The 26,324-nt window shown below is 27.0% G+C and overlaps 2 protein-coding genes across 8 annotated transcripts in view; both read left to right on the forward strand.

The window, feature by feature from the left end:
- Positions 1–9,289, forward strand: part of HisT (Histamine transporter) — a 28,251-nt gene extending 18,962 nt beyond the window's left edge. For 2 of the 7 annotated variants that reach the window (XM_035086903.1, XM_035086902.1), the window contains 8 exons: positions 3,420–3,593; positions 3,896–4,117; positions 5,296–5,520; positions 6,948–7,089; positions 7,163–7,368; positions 7,452–7,555; positions 7,619–7,729; positions 8,210–9,289. In XM_035086903.1, the coding sequence (XP_034942794.1) occupies positions 3,534–3,593; positions 3,896–4,117; positions 5,296–5,520; positions 6,948–7,089; positions 7,163–7,368; positions 7,452–7,555; positions 7,619–7,729; positions 8,210–8,471 (1,332 nt within the window). In that variant the 5' untranslated portion in view covers positions 3,420–3,533 and the 3' untranslated portion in view covers positions 8,472–9,289. Of the gene's footprint in view, positions 1–1,351; positions 1,663–1,895; positions 2,307–3,419; positions 3,594–3,713; positions 4,118–5,295; positions 5,521–6,947; positions 7,090–7,162; positions 7,369–7,451; positions 7,556–7,618; positions 7,730–8,209 lie in introns of those variants that run through there. The other 5 variants (XM_035086898.1, XM_035086900.1, XM_035086901.1 and 2 more) reach the window with 5 other exon arrangements.
- A 14,625-nt stretch (positions 9,290–23,914) lies between these two features.
- LOC118069042 (uncharacterized) lies at positions 23,915–25,387 on the forward strand. Its single transcript, XM_035086870.1, has 4 exons — positions 23,915–24,033; positions 24,346–24,432; positions 24,973–25,107; positions 25,225–25,387. Exons 2-4 carry the CDS (start codon positions 24,427–24,429, stop codon positions 25,378–25,380), a joined length of 297 nt encoding a protein of 98 aa, XP_034942761.1. The 5' UTR covers positions 23,915–24,033; positions 24,346–24,426; the 3' UTR covers positions 25,381–25,387.
- The last annotated feature ends 937 nt before the right edge of the window (positions 25,388–26,324 follow it).

Genomic DNA, 26,324 nt, shown 5'->3' on the forward strand with positions numbered 1-26,324 from the left:
TCGATATAAAATAAAATTAAGCAGTCGAATAAAACTTTTAGATGATATTCTGTATTTGATTGTTTGCTTGCTTAAATTCAGTGAATATTCAATAACTAATTTAAAATGATATATCTTAATATAGTACTATAAGTAACTCGACAGCATTCGTTCTATACATCAAGGATGATAAATTTCATCCGGGTGACCTTAAAATAATCAGACAACGATCGTGTATATTACAATAGTATCATAAAGTTTAGTGCAGGTAATATACAGATAGTAGTTTAATAGATAATAATTGGAATTTTTAAATATCGAAAAAAGTTTGATCACGTGATTTTTCTAGAATTTTCTTCAACTAAATATTTGTGCTTGCTGCTGAAATATCTTATCATATTTTTAAGACTGTAATTTAATTGATAATTGTACGTACATTCTTACTTGTCTACCGAGTAAATATTTTATATTATTCTAAAAAAGGAATTATTATTTTTTTTTTGAATATTTCGAATGAATTACAGCAAAATTATCTTTGAGAAATCGCAATATTTGAAGATTTAATTAAACATGATTTAATCATTCAATATTTTTGTAATTATTCTTAATAAAAAAAATGTCACATATTCTTTTAAATATTTGTATAATTTTGAATTTACATAAGATTACAAGTATAAATATATTTTACACGAAATATTACTTCATCAATTACTGAATAATTAATTTTGATTGTTTGTGATGAATATGTTTAAATATATTTATATTTCTTATTAAATAAAAAAATTTATTTTATGCAATAAAAAATAGTAAAATTATGAATTTATTAAATTTTCTACTTAAATTTACTCCGATTTAAAAAGAGTGAATAACATTTGATCAGCATAGCCTTCAGACTTTAATATTATTAATATTATTATTATTATTTGCGTTTATTTATTTGTCCAAATTGCCATGGCCAGGGTATCTCAGGACTTTTTGTCATCATTAATACTATCAATATTATTGATTTTCCAATCATTGTTATTATTGTTTTGCCTTGATTATCAAAAAAAAATTTCCAAATTTGAACACATAATTTTCTTGAGTCTCTAGAGATGACTTCAGTCAACAACCTCACACGACAATGTTGCAAATTTATTTATTCAGATGTATCCGAAGCACCACAATGACTTAGTTAAATGATTAAGTGAAATGTGGTTTAAGTAATTTAAACCTGGAGTGTTTTATGGACAATATAAGGTCAAATGGACTCCAAAATGCCGGTGCAATACAACAAGTATAGAGAATGTAATGATCCATCGTATGATATCAGTGCGCACGTCTTCTTCTGTTATAAAACAGTGTAGTATGCGCAGAAGCAATACCAATGCTTACTAACGATGCTTAAACCATCTGATAATTTGCTGTTGACGAATCTCGGCTTCTCTTGTCGTTATTCCAGTTGATTTTTAACGCTCCGAGCATGCGGTTATGTGACGCTAGCACAACGTAATAAGGGAAATCCAAGTAATTTAACAGAGATAAACACACGAAGGAATAAATAAACAATAGAATATGGTTTAATACCAATACCAATATACATATATTGATATATCTCTGACAAATATACATACCGGAATATTATATTGTGATTCAACAGGCTGAAAATGCAATCACGAAATATTTTGATACACCAATAAAATTGTGATTTATTTATTTCGTCAATTTTTTATTTTACAAACAAATATTTTTATTGTAATATTTTACTTTTAATCTTCTTTATCTCCCTTGATTGTCATTATTTTTAAAGAGTTTAATAAATACTTCAAGTTTTTAGAAGTTTTAAACACATTTCAGCCACTTGTATTATTTCCCAAGTGATACATTCCCACATGTGGATACGCATGAGCAGAAGTTTATTCAAATTCAATTTATAGGTAGTTTTGATAATTTCAAACACACAGACTCATTGGTAAAATTGACAAATTTATTGACATAAAAATATTGAACTCAGAAATATTTTTATTACAACAAAGTGAACAAGACAAATAAATTATAAGTGTACCTGATAACCGTTTATAATTCGACAATAACAATGTGCATTAACAGACAAGACTATTGATACTTGTCCTTTTATCTCAAGATAAGTTTTTTTTTTTGTTTTTTTCTTTCTTTTATTAAAAAGTACAACAACGGACACTTGATTTTTTTTAATCTGATTATATGTTAATTAACCAAGTATTATGAAATTTGTGATTAAAACGATACAATCACTGGTAATTACAAGATACTTGACTCATTACTCAGAGGAAAAAATTTGATTAAAAAAAAAACAAATACGTCCTGAGGTAAGTCATTGATTTTATTGATTGATTAACATTGTAAATATTGAAGTTTTGATCATAGTTATTTTTCGATTTTTAAATTGACCTTTTCAACACTGACATTACAAGTTGGTCAGTAATTGATCCATCAAAATAGAAATCATAAGCCATCACATTAATTATTCAAAATAAATATTAGTCAAAATATAATCCACTATATATATCACTATTGGTAAATAGATTAAAGGAACTATAAATGAATTCAAATGAGCGTAATTTTATTTCAAATACAATTGAATACTTTTTAATTCAGTTAAATAGTTTTTATTCATTTGAATTGGCTACATTTTTGCTGCATTGACTTTATTTAGTTTATTTTAACTTTCAAAGAAATAAAAAAAGAATTATTGTTTGTGAGAAGTGAAATATTGTGTTTTTTATGTTTAAACATACAATCGTAAAAATAAAAAAATATCCACCTCATATTTTTTCCTGATGAAAAACAAAGTGTAGATAAATTTATTTTTATTAATAAATTTAGGTCAAAAATATTAATTTATTACTAACCCTTCGTCTTCTCTCGAGGGAAATAAAACTCTTGAATTTATTTCAATTTATTAATGAAATGGATCTCTCATATATTCATCTAAGATGCCTAAGAGAGGATCACTTTAATAATTAATTTCAGAAAATCTATATATTGTTATTTATATCAAAAAATAATTAATGCAAGTTCATAATCCTTATGAATATTAATTCAATCAAAAGCTTTCAATATTTAAAGCTTATAACAGCTCATGGCATATAGGATCTTACAATTAGTCTAATTCAAAGATGCCGTAAGGTACTTTTGTATTCTTCTAAAACTTGATGATAGTTCATGTCCTTCAGAACACTTGGCCTAAATTTTGAACCCTATTATTAGAAGCTTGGAAGAAAAAATATAAAATTAAAAAACACAGAAGCTGCAAGATTTTTAATAAGGTTTTTTTTTCTAGAAATCATATATCATATCGTTCATGGCATATTTGTCACTACTTCACTTATCATTAATATTTCATTAAGATTAATATTTCGTCATCATAAGATTTATTATCTTAGTTGATGTATAATTAAAAATCTTCTGTTTCTTTGTAGGGCCTAAGTGAGACGATATTGTTAGGTTTATCAAATTTAATGACTTGTCTGAATATTTAATATACAAACAAGATTTTACATCATTTTTTTTCTACATGCGAGTTAACTAAAAAAATGGGTAGATCATCAACAGATTGTGGTAAAGATGCAGAGAGTGCTGTTCAGTCAACACAGGTAATCCGGAATTCTAAAAGGATATTTACAAAGTCAGATGATTATAGTATTGAATCATTGTAAATAATATTTCATCATTTTTAGCAATTTTTCATATTAAAATATAATATTCATTCGCAGATGGAAAAGTTTTATTTTTTTTTACTGTGTTATTCATTGTATGCTCTTCCTTGGATTCTCCAGCATGATCAACATCAAAAGAAAGCTTTCCTTTTTCTTGATGAATATTTTTATTTTATTTTATTTTTAATTTATCAGTTGGATAAAACTTATTAAATGTTAGGTAATATTTACCTTTTCAGGTGGTTGAAACAAAGATTTATAAAATAAGATGGCTGATGCTAGCGATATTTGTAGTATACAGTGCATCAAATGCTATGCAATGGATTCAATACAGTATTATCACAAACATCGTCGACAAATATTACCATTGTGGAACATTTGCTGTCAATATGACGAGTATGATTTATATGATCACTTATATTCCATTTATATTTCCAGCTAGTTACGTTCTAGATAGATTTGTAAGTAGTATTTAATAATTGTATTAAATTATTTAATTCACTGAGAAAAAAAATGTTACGTTTTATCAATAAATATTTTTCATATTCTTCAAGAGAACATTGACTGTCATTGATAGAGTTAGAAAACGCCTATTTCTTATTCATGGATTACTGAAAATTATTACAAAACAATAAACACGAACGATTTGCCATAATAATTTATTTAAATATTGATAGGTATATCCTGACAAAATGTTACTACTGTTCCTCCAGCAAATCTTGCTATGCTGGAATTGTAAAAGTGAATATGTAATATTTGATCCATAATTTTATTTAACACCTTAAGTTAATCAGAATCAAAATATACAATAGTTTACCTGCTAATACTAAATCAATAGTCATCAACTAATCGATATAGTGTTCAGTATCCTACTGTCAATCAGTGGACAATCGCTAGAAATGTATCAAGCTTTTTAATTCATTGATACATCAGTGAAATGTTAATGTACTAGTACTACTAAACTTGTAGATCAATGAAATATTGTTGAATGACAAAATTACTAGCCTAACATTGGGCCAAAATCTTCAATCATGATCCCGTACTGGGCCAGAAATAAATCACTCTTGCTCATCCATTAAAGTTATATGTTTCCCAGAAAAATCAGCTAAATTTATATTCTTTTAATTAAAAAAAAATTAAGTTCTGGTACAGACATTTTTATTAATTTTTTCTTTCATATATAAATACAAATTAACAGATATTTACTATCTTTCAATGATTTTCACTGACTCATCTTTAGTCAATAAACCAATCAATTAAAACACTATGTTTAGAAGGAAAGGATTATCTTTAGTCCTAAGCATGAATAAATTATGTAGATGTTTTAAATTCATTATTCATATTCCAATTAATAATGACTTAATCGACATTTCATAGAGTTCATTTATCTATTAATAACCAATCAAATTATTTTTTTATATTTTATATTTCTAAAACTAAAACACTTTAATAAGAGAATGTCATCGTTGAAAGAATATTTTTTCTATTCGATAATAAAACATTTACTGTCACACCACAGTAATATATAACTTCTAAAACATTTTTTTGCTCAGTGTAAAAAATATCATCACCAAGTCACTTACTGGTTCTGATTATTATTTAATTGACTAATTGAAAATTTATCATAAAATGTTTCAAGGGTCTTCGATGGGCAGCGATAGCCGGTGGATTCGGTACAGCTCTAGGTACATGGGTCAAAGTATTCAGTGTTGCACCGGATAAATTTTGGCTGGCTTTTATTGGACATACAATAGTTGCTTCTAGTCAAACTTTCGTATTATCAGTTCCCGCGAGACTTGCCGCAGTATGGTTTGGACCGGATCAAGTGAGCAGTGCTTGTAGCATTGGGGTTTTTGGTAACCAAGTAAGTTAAATATCCATTAAATAATCATGAAGTTGAAACAAACGCTAACTAATTAATACTTACTCAAATAATTGTTCAATTAACTAGGATGAAATGATATAAAATAATGAAATTAATCGAGCTAGTACTTAAATAAATTATTTAGCTGAGTTAGGGGGCAGATTGCGGGCATGATTGTGAAATTAGTGGGAAGTTCTGTTATTATAAAAGGAGTGATCTTTATTGATATTAAGCCAGTCAGCTACGTAGGGTCGAACCCTTTTTAATATACGTCAGTGAAATTTATATCAACATTCCCACAGTGAATTATTCTCTTTGCTCAAGGTATGCTGTACAATCATTTATGCTATTGTCCACATAATAGCACCGGAAATAGCCATGGACATTTAAATAGCTTTTATGAAGACTGATTTACAGTTCATCCGTCAAATTAAACACCAGAGAAAAGTGAACAAAGTCAAAGAAAAAAAATAGGTCTGGGTGTACTTTGTGTTCACATGAAAAACTTCCCTCTAGAAAGTTTCAACAAAAAATAATCCTCACATATAACACTTATTCTTTAGAATGGAATCTTTAATCAACCTTTTAGAAATGATGTCATCAATTAAAAACCACTTAATATTATAATTTCTTAATCGATAAAAACTATTTTGAACTGTTTATAACAAAGTGCAATTGTTGTAATGTTTTTAACAAAATAACCTGGCATAATTTTAGAAATCTACTCTATGACAATAACTTCCTAATGGACAGTTATAAAGCACATGCATAATAATAGAAATATTATAATTTATTGAATTTAATTTTATGAAAGTAATTAATTATGTTAGAAACTTTCAGTTAATTTGTTTTTATCTAATTAAAACTTTTCTTTGATGCTCATCGATTTCTGATGTTATCACGAAAGCTTAAATCATTCGACCCAAGAGGATATTTATAGTATTGCTTCGTAATTTTGAAAGTTTTATTTCGATATGAATTATCAAGTTCTATAGTTGAGCAGAATGAAAATATTGGAAATATATTAGTTCTGTAGTTAATTAACAGAGTAATTTTAAAGTCTATTTAAAGTTTAAACTTGATAAAAAAAAATTATTTGATTATTATTAGCTCAACTGATTATTGAACAAATTCTGTATGCAACTTTCATGATATTATCTTATCATGAAATACTTCAAATTGTGAAGAATTTTATATAAATGAGTGTTAAATATAGCCATAAATGATGATAAAAGTCATGTGAGAGTATAAGTTAGAGCTCCTGTCCCTGCAGGAGTTATTTGCTTCAAGACCCTATCATAACTTATCATTTCCTGATGTCTAGACTGGCGTTAGTATAGATGGATATAATATTGTTATATTATATTTATACCACCTCAGCATAAATTGAGTATGATTGTACCTAACTATGTCTCTTTATATTTTAGTTGGGGATAGCTGTCGGCTTTTTGTTTCCTCCTATGCTGGTATCCAACAGCAATGACACTAGAATTATAGAACAAGGCTTCCGGGCTATGAATTATACCAATGCTGCAATCACTTCAATAGCCTTTCTATTAATTCTTATTTGTAAGTTAAATTGATGATATAATTTAGTTTGAGATTAAATTAATGTTAATAAAATATTAAATCTTTCAATTAGTTTTCAAAGCTAAACCACCTTTACCACCAAGTCCAGCTCAAGCTGCATTACATGACATTGATAAATCTGAAGACTTTTTTCAGTCATTAAAAAGACTAGTCCTTAACTTTGGATATATCATGCTGCTGCTAAGTTATGCAGTGAATGTGGGAATATTTTATGCCATTAGCACCCTTCTGAATCAGATAGTTCTTAAGTACTTTCCGGTATGTATAAAACATTATTCACTGCCAAAGTGAAACAATTGCTGGGGAGACGTTTGTTTTATTGATGAAATTCTGACACACAGGGTGCTGAAGTACATGCAGGCAGGATTGGACTTGCCATCATTTGTGCAGGGATGTTAGGATCTGTTGTATGTGGAGTAGTTTTAGATAAGACTCGAAGATTCAAGTAAGAAAAAGTCATCAATAATTGACAAATAATCAATATTTTACATTTTATTTACTTTTTCAGGGAAACGACTTTAGTTGTTTATCTTTTTTCATTAGTGGGATTAATTATATTTACATTTACCGTGAATTCAGGATATATAAGTGTGATCTACATAACATCTTCATTACTAGGGTACGTAATTTGATTCAATTATATGATACATTGTTTTTGTTTTAACGTTGGAAACAATTCTATCAAGCAAATAATTTTATTGTAACTACTCAATAGAAGATAAATTACTATTTTAATGAATCATTTAAAAATTTGAAATAAATAAGCCCTTATAATATTTTTATTTGATATTTTTTAATTGAATAAACATCTATTTAATATTGAATTAATAGCATATTTATTCGATTCAAAGAATTATTTATTTGATGTCCTCTATTTTTTTTTAATTTTATTGCTTTTGAATCATACTTCAGTCTTGTTGAAATGAAATTTTGATTATATTTTTATAAACACAATATTTTGGACAAAACTTTGAAAAACATCATCAATTTTTTATTAAATACACAATTCCTATAACGCAGTTTATTTATATGATCTAAATCTATATCAACAACAATAAAATATATGTATAATGTTCAATATTAATGTTATTTTTTTTAGGTTTTTCATGACTGGATACCTACCAGTAGGCTTTGAATTTGCAGCAGAGCTTACATATCCAGAACCTGAAGGTACATCAGCTGGACTTTTGAATGCCATGACTCAAGTTTTTGGGATAGCATTTACAATGTTGTATGGTTATTTATTTGAAGCATGGGATGACTTTTGGGCCAACATTGTTATGTGTAGTATGCTGGTACTCGGTGCAATAATAACAGCAATCATTCCAAACGATTTAAGGAGACAAAGTGCCAAAGTATAATACTCCAGTATCGATTAACAGTTAATTATTAACTAGAAAATATCAGATTTTAGAAAAAGTAAACTGACCTTTAGAAATGCCGTCTATTAAAATCTCCTATAAATAGATTTAAAAATGTAAAATGCATAGCAAGCTATATGCTTGAATCATTGTTTTGTGATTTATTTTGCCAAAAACTAGTTTAATCATTTACAAAACTGTAATTGTGAACAAGAGTTTTAGTAGTTTTTTGCGAAGCTTTGCAAAGAAAAAATATATATATATATATCAACAAAATTAATATCTACATATAGTTGATAAAAGACAAATTATAGCTGGAATAGTTTTTAAATATTTTAAAGATATATATTTTTAGGGACCATCGATTACAATAATGCAAATAAATCATAGAGGTCTCATTGTTATTCTTTACATAGCAGTAATGGAATATTTTTATAAAAGTATTGTAGCTCTTCAGAATACTAGTATTAATATAGTTCATCATTTTTTGGAGTGAAATTATCATTCACAGACAATAATAGAGAACAACTGAAAAATACATTTGGAACTATTCTATATACATTTACATGAAAGCTGGAAATATATTATATTATAATCAGCGATTCATATTTATTTATCAAATAATAGATATTTTATTTATGTACGATTGAAAAACAGTATTTTTAATAAGATATTTTAAGATATATATAATCTATTTCTTCTACATAAAAAAAAAAATTAACGAATCGTTATTATTAGATAAATGTAATACATATCTGTACAAATATGTGGATGGAATGTTAATTAATCTGAAAAGTAATTAGTAGTTTAGAATATAATAAGACAATAATAAAGTAATTTATTATTCCTAACTGTTTATTGTTAACGTGAAAGGATGTATATATATATGTATGTTATTTACAATAAGTTTAAAACATTACTGGATAAAATATTACATATCTTCATTTTTCTTAAGGAAAATCAACGAATTTTTGTTATTGTTATCAATTGTCGATGAATTTATAAATAAATATTGATGTTCAATACAATAGTCTTATTTTTTATGAAATTCGGTGTAATTTAGATTTTTTGATTAGATAAGACTGCATATGGTAATGACATAATTGTTGAACGTGGTTGGAAATTGTACGAAAGTACAATAGGACAAGAATTTACGAAGCTGATATGGTTTAAAATACACATTGGTATTCAACCACTGAAAATCGATAGGGTAATGTTCGTCCCAACAGAACTTTAGACCTTTGTATTTCAAGAAAGAACATTCATGATTTTTCATTACATTATCTAGAGTTATCTAATTCTGTTACACCATAATGAAATGATAATATTAATTTCAATAAGTGTTGTATAAAATATCACATTTTAAATTGAAAAAGAATTTAACACAAACGCTTTGATACGACAGTCAGTAATAATGTTGTGGGATTCCTATTTTTCCCTACTAGACGTAGATTCCTTTATGACCAGATGAAGCATTGATGTTGTTACAATAAATCAAACAATCATAGATAGGTAGGTTGAAACATGTAGAATCATTTTCAATGCATATTCTAAATTGATTGAATGAAAGCTTGATTTATACATCATGAAATTCTCGTACTGCATGCACCAATATATTTTTTTTTTTTTTTTTGTAATAAAACAACTTTTTTGTGATCCAGTTAGAGAGGTGAGTTGTCTATGGGATTTAAAGTAAAACATTGCTCATATTTCACAAGTGTAGGTCATTATATTTTTTCAATAAGATAATACTTATAAATTTAAAATAAATCTCTGACAAGATGTATCTTCTTGTTAAAAATGATAATATTTTTCTGTCGAGTATCAGATACTCGAAAGTGTACTATTAGCTTGAAAAAGAAATACTTTATGTTTTGCTAATAATACGTACCTCTACTGAAATAAATTTTTCTACAAGTCAAGAAGATCCCTATGGTAAAGAATGCAACAATGAATCAACAGAGATCAAATGGTGCCATTTATTTTCAGTGCTAAAAACGATTTGTTGAGATCTAGGTTTGGGTATTGGTGATATCAGAGATAATGAATACTAAACTACCTTCAACTAATGGATTAATAACAGAACAAACTCGAACAAGCTAAATAGTAATATTGATATTGACGATAGGTATATAAATTGAGTAATTATTAGATGATTAAAGAAATGTATACATGAATATTTAATATCTGAATAAACTTTGATTTATCGTGTTGCTTTTAACCTTTTTAATTCCAGTATGAAAGCGTTATAGAAGTATTATGATGTTGATCAAGTAAATTTATTAATTAATAAATATATTCGAAAAGTTTAAATGATTATTTGTCAAATTTAAACTGTTTTTTTTTCAATAAGTGATTTTAAAGTTGATTAATTACGTATTTTCGATAATCATTCATATTAATTGATATAAAATAAAAACTTGTAAATATTTTGATAAATCTATCAACGTTGAACAAATCTTATATTTGATACTGGCAGTAATCATTTAATAGAATAAATATCATTATTTTGTAACCAGATTCAATAAGTCCTAAATGGATCTGGACTAATATTATAATTCAACTGATTAAACTTAAATAAATTTTATTATCAGATCTAATTAAATCTCATAAGACTTTAAATGTCACAATGCTGGTCTAATTCGATTTGATCAAAGTTAAAAAATTGTTACTTGATGTCATTGGCATGTACTCCAAAAAACTTATCACTACCCCTAAACTTAGACACGAAATAACAAATCTCCATTCCTTCCCAAAAGTTTAAAAAAGCCTTAAGGTAAATAAATTCAAACTTATTATAAACAATTATGCTTGCTAGGAATTTATTAAAAGTTTGTCTTAAATAAAAAGAAAAATGCTGTTATCAATTAAAATTTATTTCTACATAAAGTAAAAAATAACTTATCTCAAGAAAAAAATTCCTTTTGTTGAATTAAACATTGTATTTTTGTTCAAAAGTAAAAAATTTCTCCTTCACTTGGTTTAAAAAAATGAAATAAAAAAATTGAGAAGTTTTAATACAATTAACGTCTGGTTAACAGAACGATTCATTCTGTTATCAAGTATCATTGATAAGAATTTGACGTTAATCTGTTAATCCGTTGAGTAATTCATTATAGAATAACAAAAAAATATATATATATTGATGATAACCATTTAATGTGACCTCTACAAGCTCTACAGTTGATGTTATTAGTAAATATGATCACCAGGAATAGTGTGGTTTGCAGTTATTAATGGCTATAACGTCTAGGAGTCGTATAGTCTAGAGTTATTGATAGATTTGACCTCCACGAATCATATGAACTGGAGTTATTGGAGGATATCAATTCTTTATCCATTTCTTTCTCATATATTAAACGGAAATGTAGACACTTCATTGTATGTTTGTCTCTTCAATTTTATGAAATAAAAAGTATAATGTAATCTAATTGAAATCACTCAAGCCACGAGTGATTTCACATTCAATTGAAGAATAAAATTGAATACTATCTAGTGATAAATGTTGAATGACAAATTGTTAATGTATTAATATAATTGGAAAACCATGCCAGTTTATGATTTCCTCATTTTTTTGGTATTATTCAGTATTGGCAATCGTTGATATCAATTCAATACTGTTAACAACAATTGAATATTACTTATCACCATTCAACATTACTGGACAGTTGATAATATAGACCTTTAGAATAATAGTTATATGTATGATAGTGTGTTTTTATAGTATCTATATGGATCAACCTTAAAATATGAATGCTAGAGATTCAGTTTACGTTTTTTAAATAATATATTAGAAATTTTATGCATCGTAATAATTTCAAATTGGATGTATACGTTATGCATAAGGGTATAAAATGATGCAGTCAATGCTCCTTAAAATGTTGAACATACACCATCTTGCCCTAGGTTTTGGTACATTATTTATATGTACGTTAGAAAATATATTAAAGAAAAATTCAAATGAACAAAAAATATAGCCGCATAAATTCTTAACGCTTATATTAATAATAATGTAATATAAGTTGAATCTAAAATGAATACAGGTAATATTAAAAATTTGATAATATGTTTTGATTATATTCAATATCATGTCTATTAAAAAACCTTCATGACTTATTAATATAAATTATTTAAGTGTAGTTAAAGATTACTTTGAAATAAATAATGACCCTGTCTAATCGACTGAAAGATGATAATGATTATTATTATAATTGTTATTTTGAATTCAGTTTTTGTATGAGATTCTCTGTCTACTTTGCTCCAGCATTAAGTACCAACATAAGATCATGTGGAAAATGAAGTACTGAAACTGTACTAATGATCACTGAGACATTGAAAGTGTTGTTCATATTTCTAAAAGACCATGACTTTTGGTGTGTTGCCTAAAAGAGAGGAAAAGAGAAAATTAGCATACGAACAAAAGAGAACCTCTTGAAGATAAGTGATTCCAATTTGAACTTTGATAGTAAAAGTACTTTATAAGGTCTTTCTTTGACTGGTTTAGAAATGTATTCATATATTTACTTTTTCTAAGACCAAAGCTAAAAACTGATCATTCTATGATCATTCTCTTCAGAATTAAGTCTACATGGACACATTCAAACACTTGGATAACACCATTCTAATAGTAATTAATGTTATTATATTATTTTAATTCTTAAATTTGAATTTCAAAATATCTTGATGAAGAAAACTTGTTGTTTATCCAGGAAAGAAGCTATGAATTACTAAGTAATTTTTTAAGGTGATACATTAAGAAAACTCTTTCATAAGACCTAACATAGGGTATAGCAGATAAACTGTTTTCTACTAGTAAACTATTTACTTAATGGAATGATTTATTTATCATAAGTGAAAACTCAATTATCACTGTTACCTTAGTGGATAGAATTTTGTCTTAGAACTGTTAGCTGACAATAGAATTGTTTTAATCTCCTATTAATATTACATTGAGGGATTAGCTTTTGCTAGATTACAGTCTTTTGTATAGAAATTGAAACTAGATATTGGTCAGCATTCGACTTTCCTATTTCTATTGAGGATCAAAGTTGGTAACCTGAATGGATCCTAGTTAAGATTATCAATGTTTAAAGGTTGAAATTTGCAGTTTTTTTCGTGTATTGACTCTGAGTAGAATAGGTAAAATCCGTTTACATTTATAATAGCCTTGAGCGAAATACTGGGTTGGTGTTATTATTCAATTATTTCAATCATGGGTCCATTGTATAATCTTGTTAAGGTAAATAAAAATGTATTATCTACATAATTGTTATGCTATTACTACACATTTCAGATCTTTTGAATGGACTCTACACATATAGAGAAAATTGTTGAATAAAATCCATTTTCCAAAACAGAACAAAAATGATTCTATAGTGGAGTAATTCTCTACCAACAGAAATTTTGACCCTGTCAGAAAAAACTTTTAATGAAGTTAAAAAGTAAAAATAATATTAACATCGGAATAAATCTTCCTCTGTCACGTACATCAGTAGTCTTGGATGATAAATCTAAATAAATTTGTCTTCTGACTTTTCGAAAAATTGTACCTACCATTGCTACTATGATTCTGAGAGTGGCACTTTAACCTGATCAGGTTTTCAAATAATTCAAGTATATGTGCAAAAAATATTTATGTGAATATAATTATGTGAAGAATACAATTAGACTTGATGAATCAGTACGTAGTAATGTTTTTCTATATATGTTTATAAAGTATTCATCAACATCATCAGAGTATGTTACACAAATTTTAGTGATGACTAGTCCATCTGGTATTCCAGGTGGTAATCTTCCAGGAGAAAATTTGGAGTTGACGAGAACATCCTCTGTGTTCTGCACATGAAATAAAAATATTATTATATTATCTTAAGACTTAGTTGGAGGGAATAATATTATTCCTGTAAGAATATCAAAGAGTGCTAGTATTTAACAAATAATCATAAGAAGGAAGTTTAAAAAAATATTAAAAAATTTATCTATACGTATAATATTCTAAAGTAAATAAGACAATTCCTTTTCTAATCCTATGTTTTATGGCAGACCTTGCATTCTCAGCAAAAAATAAATTATCCTAGAATTAAAATAAAAATGTGCTTACAGATGGTACCTGTTTAACATCTTATTGAAACGAAAATGTAATGTCTTGCATGAGTAGACTGATAGTAGAATATTGAGGGCTACTTGTGGCATTTGTTAAAATAAATCCAGCTAGATTATCTTCCTGTTGATGATTATTTATAAAAATGTGAATACCCTTAGCAAAACTATATTACTGTGTGCTTTGCAAATTTCAAATTGAGAAGGATTTAATTTCAATGCATTCAAGTGTTATAACATGACATCACGGAATTGATTAACATTGTAATCACTTTGAATACACTTGAACGTGGTAAAAATGACGATAATACTAATCAAATAAGTGGTGTTATATTAAAACACTTTAGGTTCATTGAAATGAAACACTACGATTTGCAGTGTGCATATTTTTTTTTTTACGTATAATAATCTTTGCATAAATAAAATAAAGTTTCCATAAACTTTGTTCATGAAGAATAAAAATAGCACGTTTTATGCCTAGGGAGAAATCGTAGAATGATTGAAATCACGAGTAAAAGTGTCACCTAAGCTGAAGGCAAGAAGGGTTAAAACATTCTTCGAGATGATCTAATTGTTCTACCTAGGGGTGAATACTATTTTCACCACACCTGTGCCCAAAACTTCATACGATCCAAATGGAAAAGTGAACTTTAGACGAGGGCATGGTGAAAAAATTATGTAAAACTTGCCGGAAAAATAGGACATTGTTTGGGAAATTTATCCTTGGGAACTCCACTTTCCAACACATCTGGAGCAAACATTTTATCGTCAAATAGATCACATAGATTTGAAGTTGTTTTCGGAATTTGTATATCATTTAAAATTAGGAAGATGTGCGGTTATTGATAGACAAATAACAAGTATGGGAATATTTTGTTCCCCAAAGGATCCCCAGTAAGGAAGTTCCTCGACGTTCCCTTCGTGGGACTATGGGGAACAAAATTGTTTTTTTTTTGCTGTAGCATAATTCAGTTTTCTGCTAATAACTCAGGATCTATGAGGCCTATATAGGAAATGCGCATACCAATATATTCGTGAGAATGAGATCTTTTTATTGCACTAGTTAAAATTATAATATTAATGATAATTTATGCAAAAATTGAAGCAAGTTCCCGTTTTACCCCATTTTAGGGGTGAAATAATTGATTTTTCATATGTTTGGCCCGATTCCGCATTTCTACGCATTGAGACGAAGAGAATGAGTGGTCGAACTTGAAAATCAGACAACTTTGATTTTTCGACCCCAAAAAATGGCAAGTGGTACCCCTTTCCATTTTTTTCAGCCAAAAAATAAAGGTACTCCGATTTTGATGATTGAGGGCTCATTCTCTTCCTCTTGATGCGTAGAAATGCGGAATCGGGGCACCGGTCAAGAAAATTCACTTTTACACCCTTAAAAACGAGTTACACTAAATACAAATTACGGATTATCATCCCCTTGACTTTAAACCCTTATAACTCATGAACGGATGGTCCAATAACTGATTTTAGGGACGTTTTTGAAAGCTAAAAGTCTAAGCTAAATATGCATATCCATGAAAAATGTTTAAAAAATTTCTTTCACCCTTAAAATCGCTAAAATATTTAAAAAAATCCTATTTTTTCGGAGTTTGCCACTATTTTGGCAATTTTGAGGGTGAAATAAATTTTTCACACGCTTTTTATGGATATGTATCTTTAGCTTAGATTTTGAAGTTTCTAAAGAGCCCTTAAAAATCATTATTTGATGCATTGTATAAGAGTTAAAGAGGTCCAAAGTCTAAGAGTAGATGATTTTTTGACCCTTACGCAACTTTGGACCCCTATAACTCTTATCCAATTGATCGAATTATGATTTTCAAGAGTTTTTCAAAAACTTCAGAATCTAAGCTAAAGATACATATCCATAAAAAGCGTGTGAAAAATTTATTTCACCCTCAAAATTGCCAAAATAGTTGGCAAACTCCGAAAAAATAGGATTTTTTTAAATATTTTAGCGATTTTAAGGGTAAAAGAAATTTTTTAAACATTTTTCATGGATATGCATATTTAGCTTAGACTTTTAGCTTTCAAAAACGTCCCTAAAATCAGTTATTGGACCATCCGTTCATGAGTTATAAGGGTTTAAAGTCAAGGGGATGATAATCCGTAATTTGTATTTAGTGTAACTCGTTTTTAAGGGTGTAAAAGTGAATTTTCTTGACCGGTGCCCCGATTCCGCATTTCTACGCATCAAGAGGAAGAGAATGAGCCCTCAATCATCAAAATCGGAGTACCTTTATTTTTTGGCTGAAAAAAATGGAAAGGGGTACCACTTGCCATTTTTTGGGGTCGAAAAATCAAAGTTGTCTGATTTTCAAGTTCGACCACTCATTCTCTTCGTCTCAATGCGTAGAAATGCGGAATCGGGCCAAACATATGAAAAATCAATTATTTCACCCCTAAAATGGGGTAAAACGGGAACTTGCTTCAATTTTTGCATAAATTATCATTAATATTATAATTTTAACTAGTGCAATAAAAAGATCTCATTCTCACGAATATATTGGTATGCGCATTTCCTATATAGGCCTCATAGATCCTGAGTTATTAGCAGAAAACTGAATTATGCTACATCATGAATATCATCTAGAACTTGTTCCAAAATGGAGGTTTTGAATGTCAACGTATCATTTCCCACTCATTTGTACTGTTACTGAGTTAATATATGGATTTGGTTTCACATCAACATTAATCGTTTCTGTTATAAAACGCTGATGTAGCTAAACATATACAAGGTGTAAATACCCTTTATGACAAAAATAACAAAAGATTAAATTCAGTGATAACATCACATGCTACATAAAATTGAGGATAAATGTTTCTAATTATAAAGACATTTGTTCTCAATTTACATCTATCCTACAGTTAAACTGCAAGCTAAAATTACTCCAACAAAGATTCAATTAAATTTCATTTTACCAACTTTTGTGATCACGACTTGAACAGTAATCAACGACGTCATTCATCAATATTGAAATCACATATTTCTTCATTCTTTCATACGTACTATCTTTATGTCATCATTCTTTCATTTATTTTAATTATTTTTAGATATAAAATTACTGCATTGTCCTTAAGAGAGCAGAAATCAAGATTGATAAGAAATTTCTCAAAGAGTACTATGATGATGAATTTCGCAAAAAAAAAACTTTTCTCTATAAATTATATTTTTTGATAAACATTCATTTTTTAAAACTAAATCCGTTGATTAATGTCATTTTCCTTTATTCCATTAATATTCTTTGTAATTTGGATAGAATCACTCAATAATTATTTATTTTTTTTTATCAAAAAGATAAATATTATACAATTAAAATTATATAAGTGATTACTTTGATTGATAATTATATTTTTTCTGAATTCTTTCTATTACAAATAAGATTATGTTCTAAAAAATCTGATTTATTCATGCGTCCTCTTCATTCAGATATTTTTACATCATTCACGTTTGGAGTTACTTATTACACCAGTATGTGTTGTTTGAAAAGAAACTCTTATTAAAAAAATTCTGTGTACTTGAAAAATATAAGCAGACTTACAAGGAAGCTGATCTTCATCACAATTTTAATTTTTGAAAAACCAAAACTGAGTTGGACTCATCAAAATAAACCATAGGTGAATATGAAAAAAGAAAAAATGAAACTAATAGATACAAGGATCGACTCTACTCATTCTTTATTTTACAAAAAAGAATGGAAAATTCTGAAGAAAAATTTAGTAAAAGTTATAATTGATATTACTGTAGAGGTAAGTCAATAATACCTTAAATGTAGTGATATCTTTTTAATTGAAAAAAAAAATTAAAACTCAGAACTAGACAGAGTTAACAATATGTTTATGCTTCATGGAATAATTAAGGATCAAACAATTTCCTGGTCGACAGATTCTTCTCAACTAAGAAAAAAATGCAAACTTGCCAAAAGCAGATGGGGTTGTATCATAACATCGCCTTCGAACAAGATGTTTTGTATAATTTTGATGAAATTTCGTCTGGTTTTAGTTAGTTCGTCAACTTGTAGATGAGCGAGATCATCAGCAGAACAAAAGTTGTAGTCTTGGGTTAAGATCCAGGTAGTATCTACAATCAATGTTGGAACATTGGAATATACCTTGCCATCAGAGATATTCAGGATATATCTAGAATCGATGTTGGTCACTTCTGCAAATAGACTAAATGACATAAATTTAGAATGTATCTCTAATGTATCTGGATATATGTGGGCTATATTCATGTTCTAAACCAGATACATCTCATGTATTTTCCTTATACCTACATCTCAATTCGGTGAGGATAACACTTGATTTAGCAAAAAGTTTCTTTAGGATAGTTGATAACTAAATTGGTCATTGGAGTTACTAATTAATTAACAACAAATTTTCATTTAAAAATAACATTGATTATCGTATAAATACCACACAGTTTGTATCCTAAAACTTTCGATAAAATAATCCTGTGGTTGAATTAATAATTGATTTCTAAAATTAGAGCGCATGAAAACGTGTAACATGTCAATTATTCCTTCTTTCAGTCAACTATTTAATTAACCTGGGATAATTGGATATTGAAATTAATAAATGAACAGCGAAACATGGATTTCATGAAAAATTGAAGCTTTTCGTCAATTAATGATTGATCTTGATGATACTCATAAGTAACATTGAAAAAATGTTTCATTTCTATGTTGAGTTATTAAATTAAAATATACTGTTTTTAACTCTTCATTTGTTATTTGCAAATTTTATTTTTAGTACGATTCTTTTTTTTATAGACAAAAGAATTCTATAGCTTTAAAAAAAACTTAAATCTAACAATTTCTCTATTCATGTGGTTGGTACGTAATTGCTTTTTTCACCTGTCAAAATGCGAACGTGCATGGTATTTAAACGACAATCAGAATCCGTGAAATTGTTCGTTCAATCGTTTTTTACACTTTTATTTTATATTTGTTTCTAACCAAAACAACTGTACACGTGGTTTCTGAGACTTTTTATTTGTACTGTTGAGCACACTTGAAGATAATAAAGAGTTGAATTTAACATGCGCTATGACTTTTTCAATTGAATGTTCAAGTCAAATTATATTTCAAACATTTAAAGTTCAATAATATGACGTTGCCTCATGCTATCCACATGATTTACGTGGAAAATAGCTGAATTGATGTTTTTCAGTTGGGGTAGTTGGAAATTTCTCATGTTTGTGGGTGTGATACATTGTTTGTGGAGAACGAGGGATAGAGTGAAACGTGAAAAAAAAGCCTAAATTAAAAAATCAGTTAATTTATTAACGCATAATAATCATTTTTAATGGATTAAAAATTTGAATAATTGATGAACAAGAAACGGAATAAGCGCTTTGAGCTTATTATAATCGTAATAATTTTAAATTAATAATTAATAATTTTAAAATTTAATAAATTTTATCAAATATTCCATTAAATCCTTCATACATACATTGAAATAAAAATATTTGATCATTTTTATTAATTGTAAAATAACAATAAAAACAATTCTACTAAATATTATGTAAGAAAAAAAGCTAATATGGAACACAAGAATGAAGTGTAACCATGAAAACAATATATTAATTTATCAAAATAATTAAGCTTATAAAAGCTTACGTGCTTTTGTATTCATTAATTTATTAAAATGTTCAATTAATTGAAATATTTTATTTATTCACTTCCCATTAGGAAGATATTGTAATCAGGTTGATTTTTAGAATTCTTATTTTTATTAATCTTTATGTTTCAAGACATTTAAAAAGAGTGTAAAATAAGTTGAGTAAAAAAGATATTTAAATAAATTCTACTCGTTAAGTGATTAATATTGTTGAAAACTCAGATCAACATCAATATACAATGTGTTTGATAATGATTTCACATGACTTTAAACAATTACGTGTTGTTTATCACAACTTCAATTTGTTATAAACAATTGGTTTTAATTTACTGAATTTATTTTATTTATAGAACGATAAGGTATTCTATAAAATACCTTGGACAATATTTTTATAAAAGATATTTCAGTAAATATTTGATAACATCGGATCTGATTTCGCAGTGGATATTTGCACTCTAGACACATCCAGTGTGGATCTTAATTACATTTTATTCTTTCCGGTGCATGCGAATGCCATGTTCAGAAATAAAAGATATGATCAATTAAAATTAATTATCAGATTCTATTATTAAATCTATATTTGATATTAATAAACATGAAAATGATTTGATTATGAAAAATCTTATCAATGCAACTTCGTGTAATTTCATTTCAATTTATTTTCATGGTCTGAAATTCTCAGAATTTTTGCTTAATTAGAAATGTAAGTAAAAAGAACGTAAATATATACGTAAATATTTTATGTCAATGGTATTTTAAAAAGAAGATGAATATACTAAAAAAATTGTTGGATAAAAATGACTTTGCATAAGAACTAAACTAAGGGCGAGCTAGAATTGTATTGAAAATCGTCCAACTTGAGATAAAAATTACTTCTAAAAGTAATAAAAGTTACTTTAAGCTAATTAAATTCTGTTCTTTTGAAGAATAATCTTTACCCAACAATTTTTTCAATGAAGAAACTCGATAAGAAAATAAAGTCTTACTTCTAGCGGTGGAGGTTGTGCATCTTTCGTTCAATAATTTGTCGTTAAATATCACCGATGTAGATGTCTCAATGTGGTGTACTGATAAAATGAGGTGTAACCAAAGTTTAAATATGTTTAAAACAATTTTAATCTGTTAAGTCGAAGCGAATTTACTCCAATCACCGTATGTACACACACTCAAGTACAAATACATGTCTACAAGCATACAATTTGTAAAATTTAATTACTAAAATACTCATCGTGAAACGTTTTTCATCTTACATATCTCTGAACATATCAAGGGCTAATTGAATTTTTATTAAATTAGATTCAATTCTTTTTAACCAAATGGTTTTAAAGACTAGCCTGGAACAGAATTAAAAATATTTTTTTAACTTTCAAGTCTTTAATTTATTTTTAAATTTTAATTCGAATTACTCGAAACAGAATTTAAAATACTTCTTTAACTTCAAAGTCTTGATTCACAACTTTGAAGTTGAAATCCGAATTACAAGTATGTCATCATACATATAATCTAAGCCCATGGGTAGAAAAGCTTTAAGAAAGTTGACGTTAAAAATGGATCTTATAAAATTTATTTGGAACCTCAGAAATGTATTAATGCCATACAAACAGAGCTATAAAAATTCATGATGACATTGATGACTAAAATAAGGTTCTTCAGATCAGTCTCTAAGACACTAGAATCTTCAATGAGGTTGATAATTTCCAAAATGGTTCTAAATTATAGGCAGTAATTGGAACATCAAAGGAATGGAAGATTTGGAAATTGAAACCGAACTTTAAATTTAGTTTCAAAAGCCTTTAGACCAAGTGACATCCAGCCTCTTTATTATAATTAAAAAAACAAACGAATTTAATATGATTAATACAAAATATACTATCAATGTTAACTAAAAAAACTTTAGAACTTGGAAAAAGCGTTCGGTTATTTCTGCAATGAGATCTTTGTTAAAAAAAGTGAATTTTTATTGTTTTTATTTCAGTGAGTATTTTCATTTAGAAGCCATTTAACACATTTGTGACCCCAAAAAATAAAAGCCTTGTAGTTCATGATAACAGAGTTTCATCACCTTGAATATTCGTTTCCACTCTCAATTTATGTTCTGGCTCAGTGATCCGAACATATACGCACTATACGTGACATTATCCGGAAAAGCTCCTTTCTATGAGAGACTTTGTTCTGAGCTTGAATTTCACAAAAACTTTTTCGTGATTGAAGTAAATAACAGCAAAAACGTTCGGAAATTGTTTCTGTCAGTCAACCATTCAAGTTACATGTGGATATAAGCTGCTAGAAAACTCAAGTAATCTTTACTTGAAGCTTGTGCTGGTAAAGTATTAACAAGTTTATCAAAATGGTTTTGAGCTACTCATCAATTCCTCAATAGTCTGGAACAACGGGTAGATTAGTTTCAAATTTGTGCATAGTAATCGACAGAAACTAAGGGAAATTTAGATGAGAAATTTCTTGAATTTGATTTCAATTGATTTTATTCAACTTCAAAGGTGTTTTAGAGTACCTAAAATTCATTAAAAAAAGAAAATTATTAAAAAGATTTTTGTTAAATTAATTAATTTGTTTTATTAAATTTGTTGTAAGCATAATCAAATTTTTAAAATATTAATTCGCTGGTAATTTAAATTAATTTTCTGATTTATTTAAAGATAATTAACTGCTAATATAAATAAATTAAATGAAAAATAAGAGACTGTTGATAAATGTAATGAAAAAATCATTTTGTTGTAAAACTCAGGTAAATTAATATCAAAACATGTCGTCCAATTGGTAACACTAAATTTCATTAACTTCAACAAAATTAATATTTATCAAAATTTTTGGTTTTATTATATCAACTTGTGATAAATTTATTTAAGGGAAATGATAAAATTTTTAAAATAAACCATTTTCCACAATTATTTAAAATATCCCTTGATCCAAGATCGTTCAATTATTCATTCAATATAAAGTGATAGAAAAAAATTCAATTGATTTTTCTGCAACTCTTATAAATTCGTTCATTATAATAATATCATTAAACTAACGCTTATTATCATTCCTTTCGAGATAAAAAAAACTTTTTGAAACTTTCGACATAAATTCGTCGATAAAAATAAGAAATAAAAATTAGGAAAAGACAAAAAAGCTATTGTTTAAAATTCATCTTTTATCCAGCAGTAATATAGAATGTATATTGTCTCAAAAAATTATCATTTTTATTAACACTTGAGTATTTTCATAATAACAAAATTTACATATTAATGAATTAATTATTATCATATCAATTGATAATCAATCAGCTTATAATGAAGTTGTTCAGTTGGAAAATATGATTTTTGTTGCTCATTAATAAATGAAAATGAGGATATTAGAAAGCGATATAATACTTGTTTTTAATATTTCTCTACATTGAAGAATTTCAGTGTTCCTAAACTTTGAATAGCATCAACTTTCAAATAGTACGATATACTTCAAAACAAGTAAAGCTCAGCGGTCAGACCGTACGTGATTTCTAACCACCACAAAGCAGTTGTTAAGCTCTCGGAATTTCGCCATTGATGTATTGTAACAGTTGAATGCACATATAAGATATGTATGTTATAATGATGAAGTGTTTGAAAGAATATTTAATGTTATTATTAAAATAACTTTGGTTATTAATTAAAGTTATTAATATATTATCAAATTCCATTTTCATTTCAACGTTCTCGTTTGAAATATAATTATTTACGAAATTCAATACATTTTAACATAAAACCACAGATATGTTTACAACTGTAATTTAAAGGACATTTTCAACGAATAAGCTTATTTTATTTTCATCTACATACAAGTAATAATACAAAGTTTTTTAATTGCTACATTCATTATGCATCAAAATTTTATTATTCATCGTTCATTTTATAAACATTTTATAATTTTAATCCATGATAAACTCAAAAAAAAAATCCGTTGTATTTTTTAATTAATAATAATTTTTTATAACTTTTTGATCAGAACTGATTACAGTATTATCAGTATAAAATTTATTTTCTCTTTCTTTTGGTTTATGTATGATTAAAAAAATATCAATATTATTTCTAATTCGAGCAACATTCATTTGTCATTAAATTAGGTTTATTTATTTAATTGTTTATGGTTGAAGATTATTTTTTAAAATTAACCTCGTCGATTTGGTAAATTCTTGTAAATATTTTCCTAAACCAGTTGATGTGAGCAGTATAAGATGGATGTGAGTAAATAAATTTTATTTATAATACTAACATGATTATACAAATATAGTGAATATAGTCATAATTCTAGAAAATTATTGCTGCAAATAGACTCGTAATAAGTTTTTGAATTTCTATTTATTATATTAATATATATAATAATATTTTAACGAACGTTAATTGGCTGCTAAAAGTGCTTCTAACTTTGTTATGACGTAATTTTTCTCTGGACTATAAGCTAAAGTTTTCAAGCTACTGCATTTCTCCATTAAAGTTTTTTTTATGATCAAATTTATTTTTAGAAAAAAAATTTTTTCCTTGGATGATGCTAATGTTATTCTCTTTCAAAGAAAATTATATATACGAAATATGAGTTCTATAAGTTACATCAAACTATCAACCTATATTTTTAACTCCAGAAATCTAGAACGTTGAATAATCTAACACACTTTAAGGCTGACAGACATTTTGACAGAAGCTCTCGATCGATTTCATGAAAAATATCTCTCTCTCTTGCCATTAACTTTTCATTATTTCCGTTTTCTTATATCACGTGACAGGTAGAAGACATTTTCTCTGATTTGTCGTCCAAAGTTCCATGTCTGCAATGTATTTTTCGCCCGGAATATGCACCGTATTTGAATACTGCTGGAACTATTCTCTTAGGATGGATGGTAGTTTGCTATTTATTAAATGTAAGTAGATATCCAATTAAATCCAAGTATTGGAATGCATTTTTTTTTTTTTTTAATAAAAAAAACTTGCAATTTCACAAGCAGTCTTGACTTTCTTATTAATTTTATTTATTTTAGCTTTTGTGGACATTTCTGATGCCATTAGTGGTCAGCATTCTTGGAGTAATCATTATTTGTCCGGCCACTGGTAAATGGATTCTTGGACAAATGGGTCCTGGTGCAGAAAATATATTTGAAGAAATTCTACAAAAAATTCAATCATTTTTACCTTAGATATTAACAAAACCTTATATAAAATCAATTAATTCATCTAATTAAATTGAAAAATAAAGAAGTTAACAAATCATTTATTATTAATAATTAGAACGAAATAAATTATTAAATGATGAATTCATAACAGTTTTTTAGCTTTTCTTTAGAAAAAATTTTTCTATGCTGTTGATTTTTATTTTAAAGCTGAAATGATGTTCGGTTGTATTTATTTATCTTCTCATAAAAACTGATATTTGAACTAAATGGCTGTGCCTACCTATAAATCTATTCATACATAAATTTGTATTGGTAAGTATACTGCTGCTAGTAAAGCAGAAAATAATGCAACAAGTTAATTTCAATATTTGGAAAATATGTTTCACGTTTTTGTATGTTATAAATTAAAATAAGTACATGTACGAACAAAGTAATAATTAGCATCACCAAACACTGATTTAACATTTTACCGTTCTTTATTGATAAATATTTATCAATACTTTTTCTCTTATTCCCATAGAAATTGTTTCGCATGTATAAGTAATAAATCGTAAATTATAGAATTTTTTAAAATTACTTATAGACAAATAATTCAATGAATAAAAATTAATACAAAATAAAATTCTTATGAAAAGCTTTGAGAAATAAATGTCATCTGAGGCTTTATTAATCGAATAATAATTTAATTAACTTCACAAGAAATGGATTATTTCAAATAAATTAGTACTTTGATTAATTCCAGTCTATTTAATAAAGTCAAATATTAATTTAAACTTTATTCATTAAATACTTACAACTACTAACTAAATGTTATTCAAAATGTAATCGATTAAATAAAATATGATAAAAATGCTTAAAGCATAAAACCCATGCCAATCGATTTCAGTAAATCCATACATTTTTATCTTCAACCTTTTCAAATGCACATTTTATGTTTTAAATTTTTTTACCTTCTTTTTTTTGAAATA

This window comes from Chelonus insularis, unplaced genomic scaffold (assembly GCF_013357705.1).
Source record: "Chelonus insularis isolate UGA/USDA-ARS -01 unplaced genomic scaffold, ASM1335770v1 contig_404_pilon, whole genome shotgun sequence".
Lineage (NCBI taxonomy): Eukaryota > Metazoa > Arthropoda > Insecta > Hymenoptera > Braconidae > Chelonus > Chelonus insularis.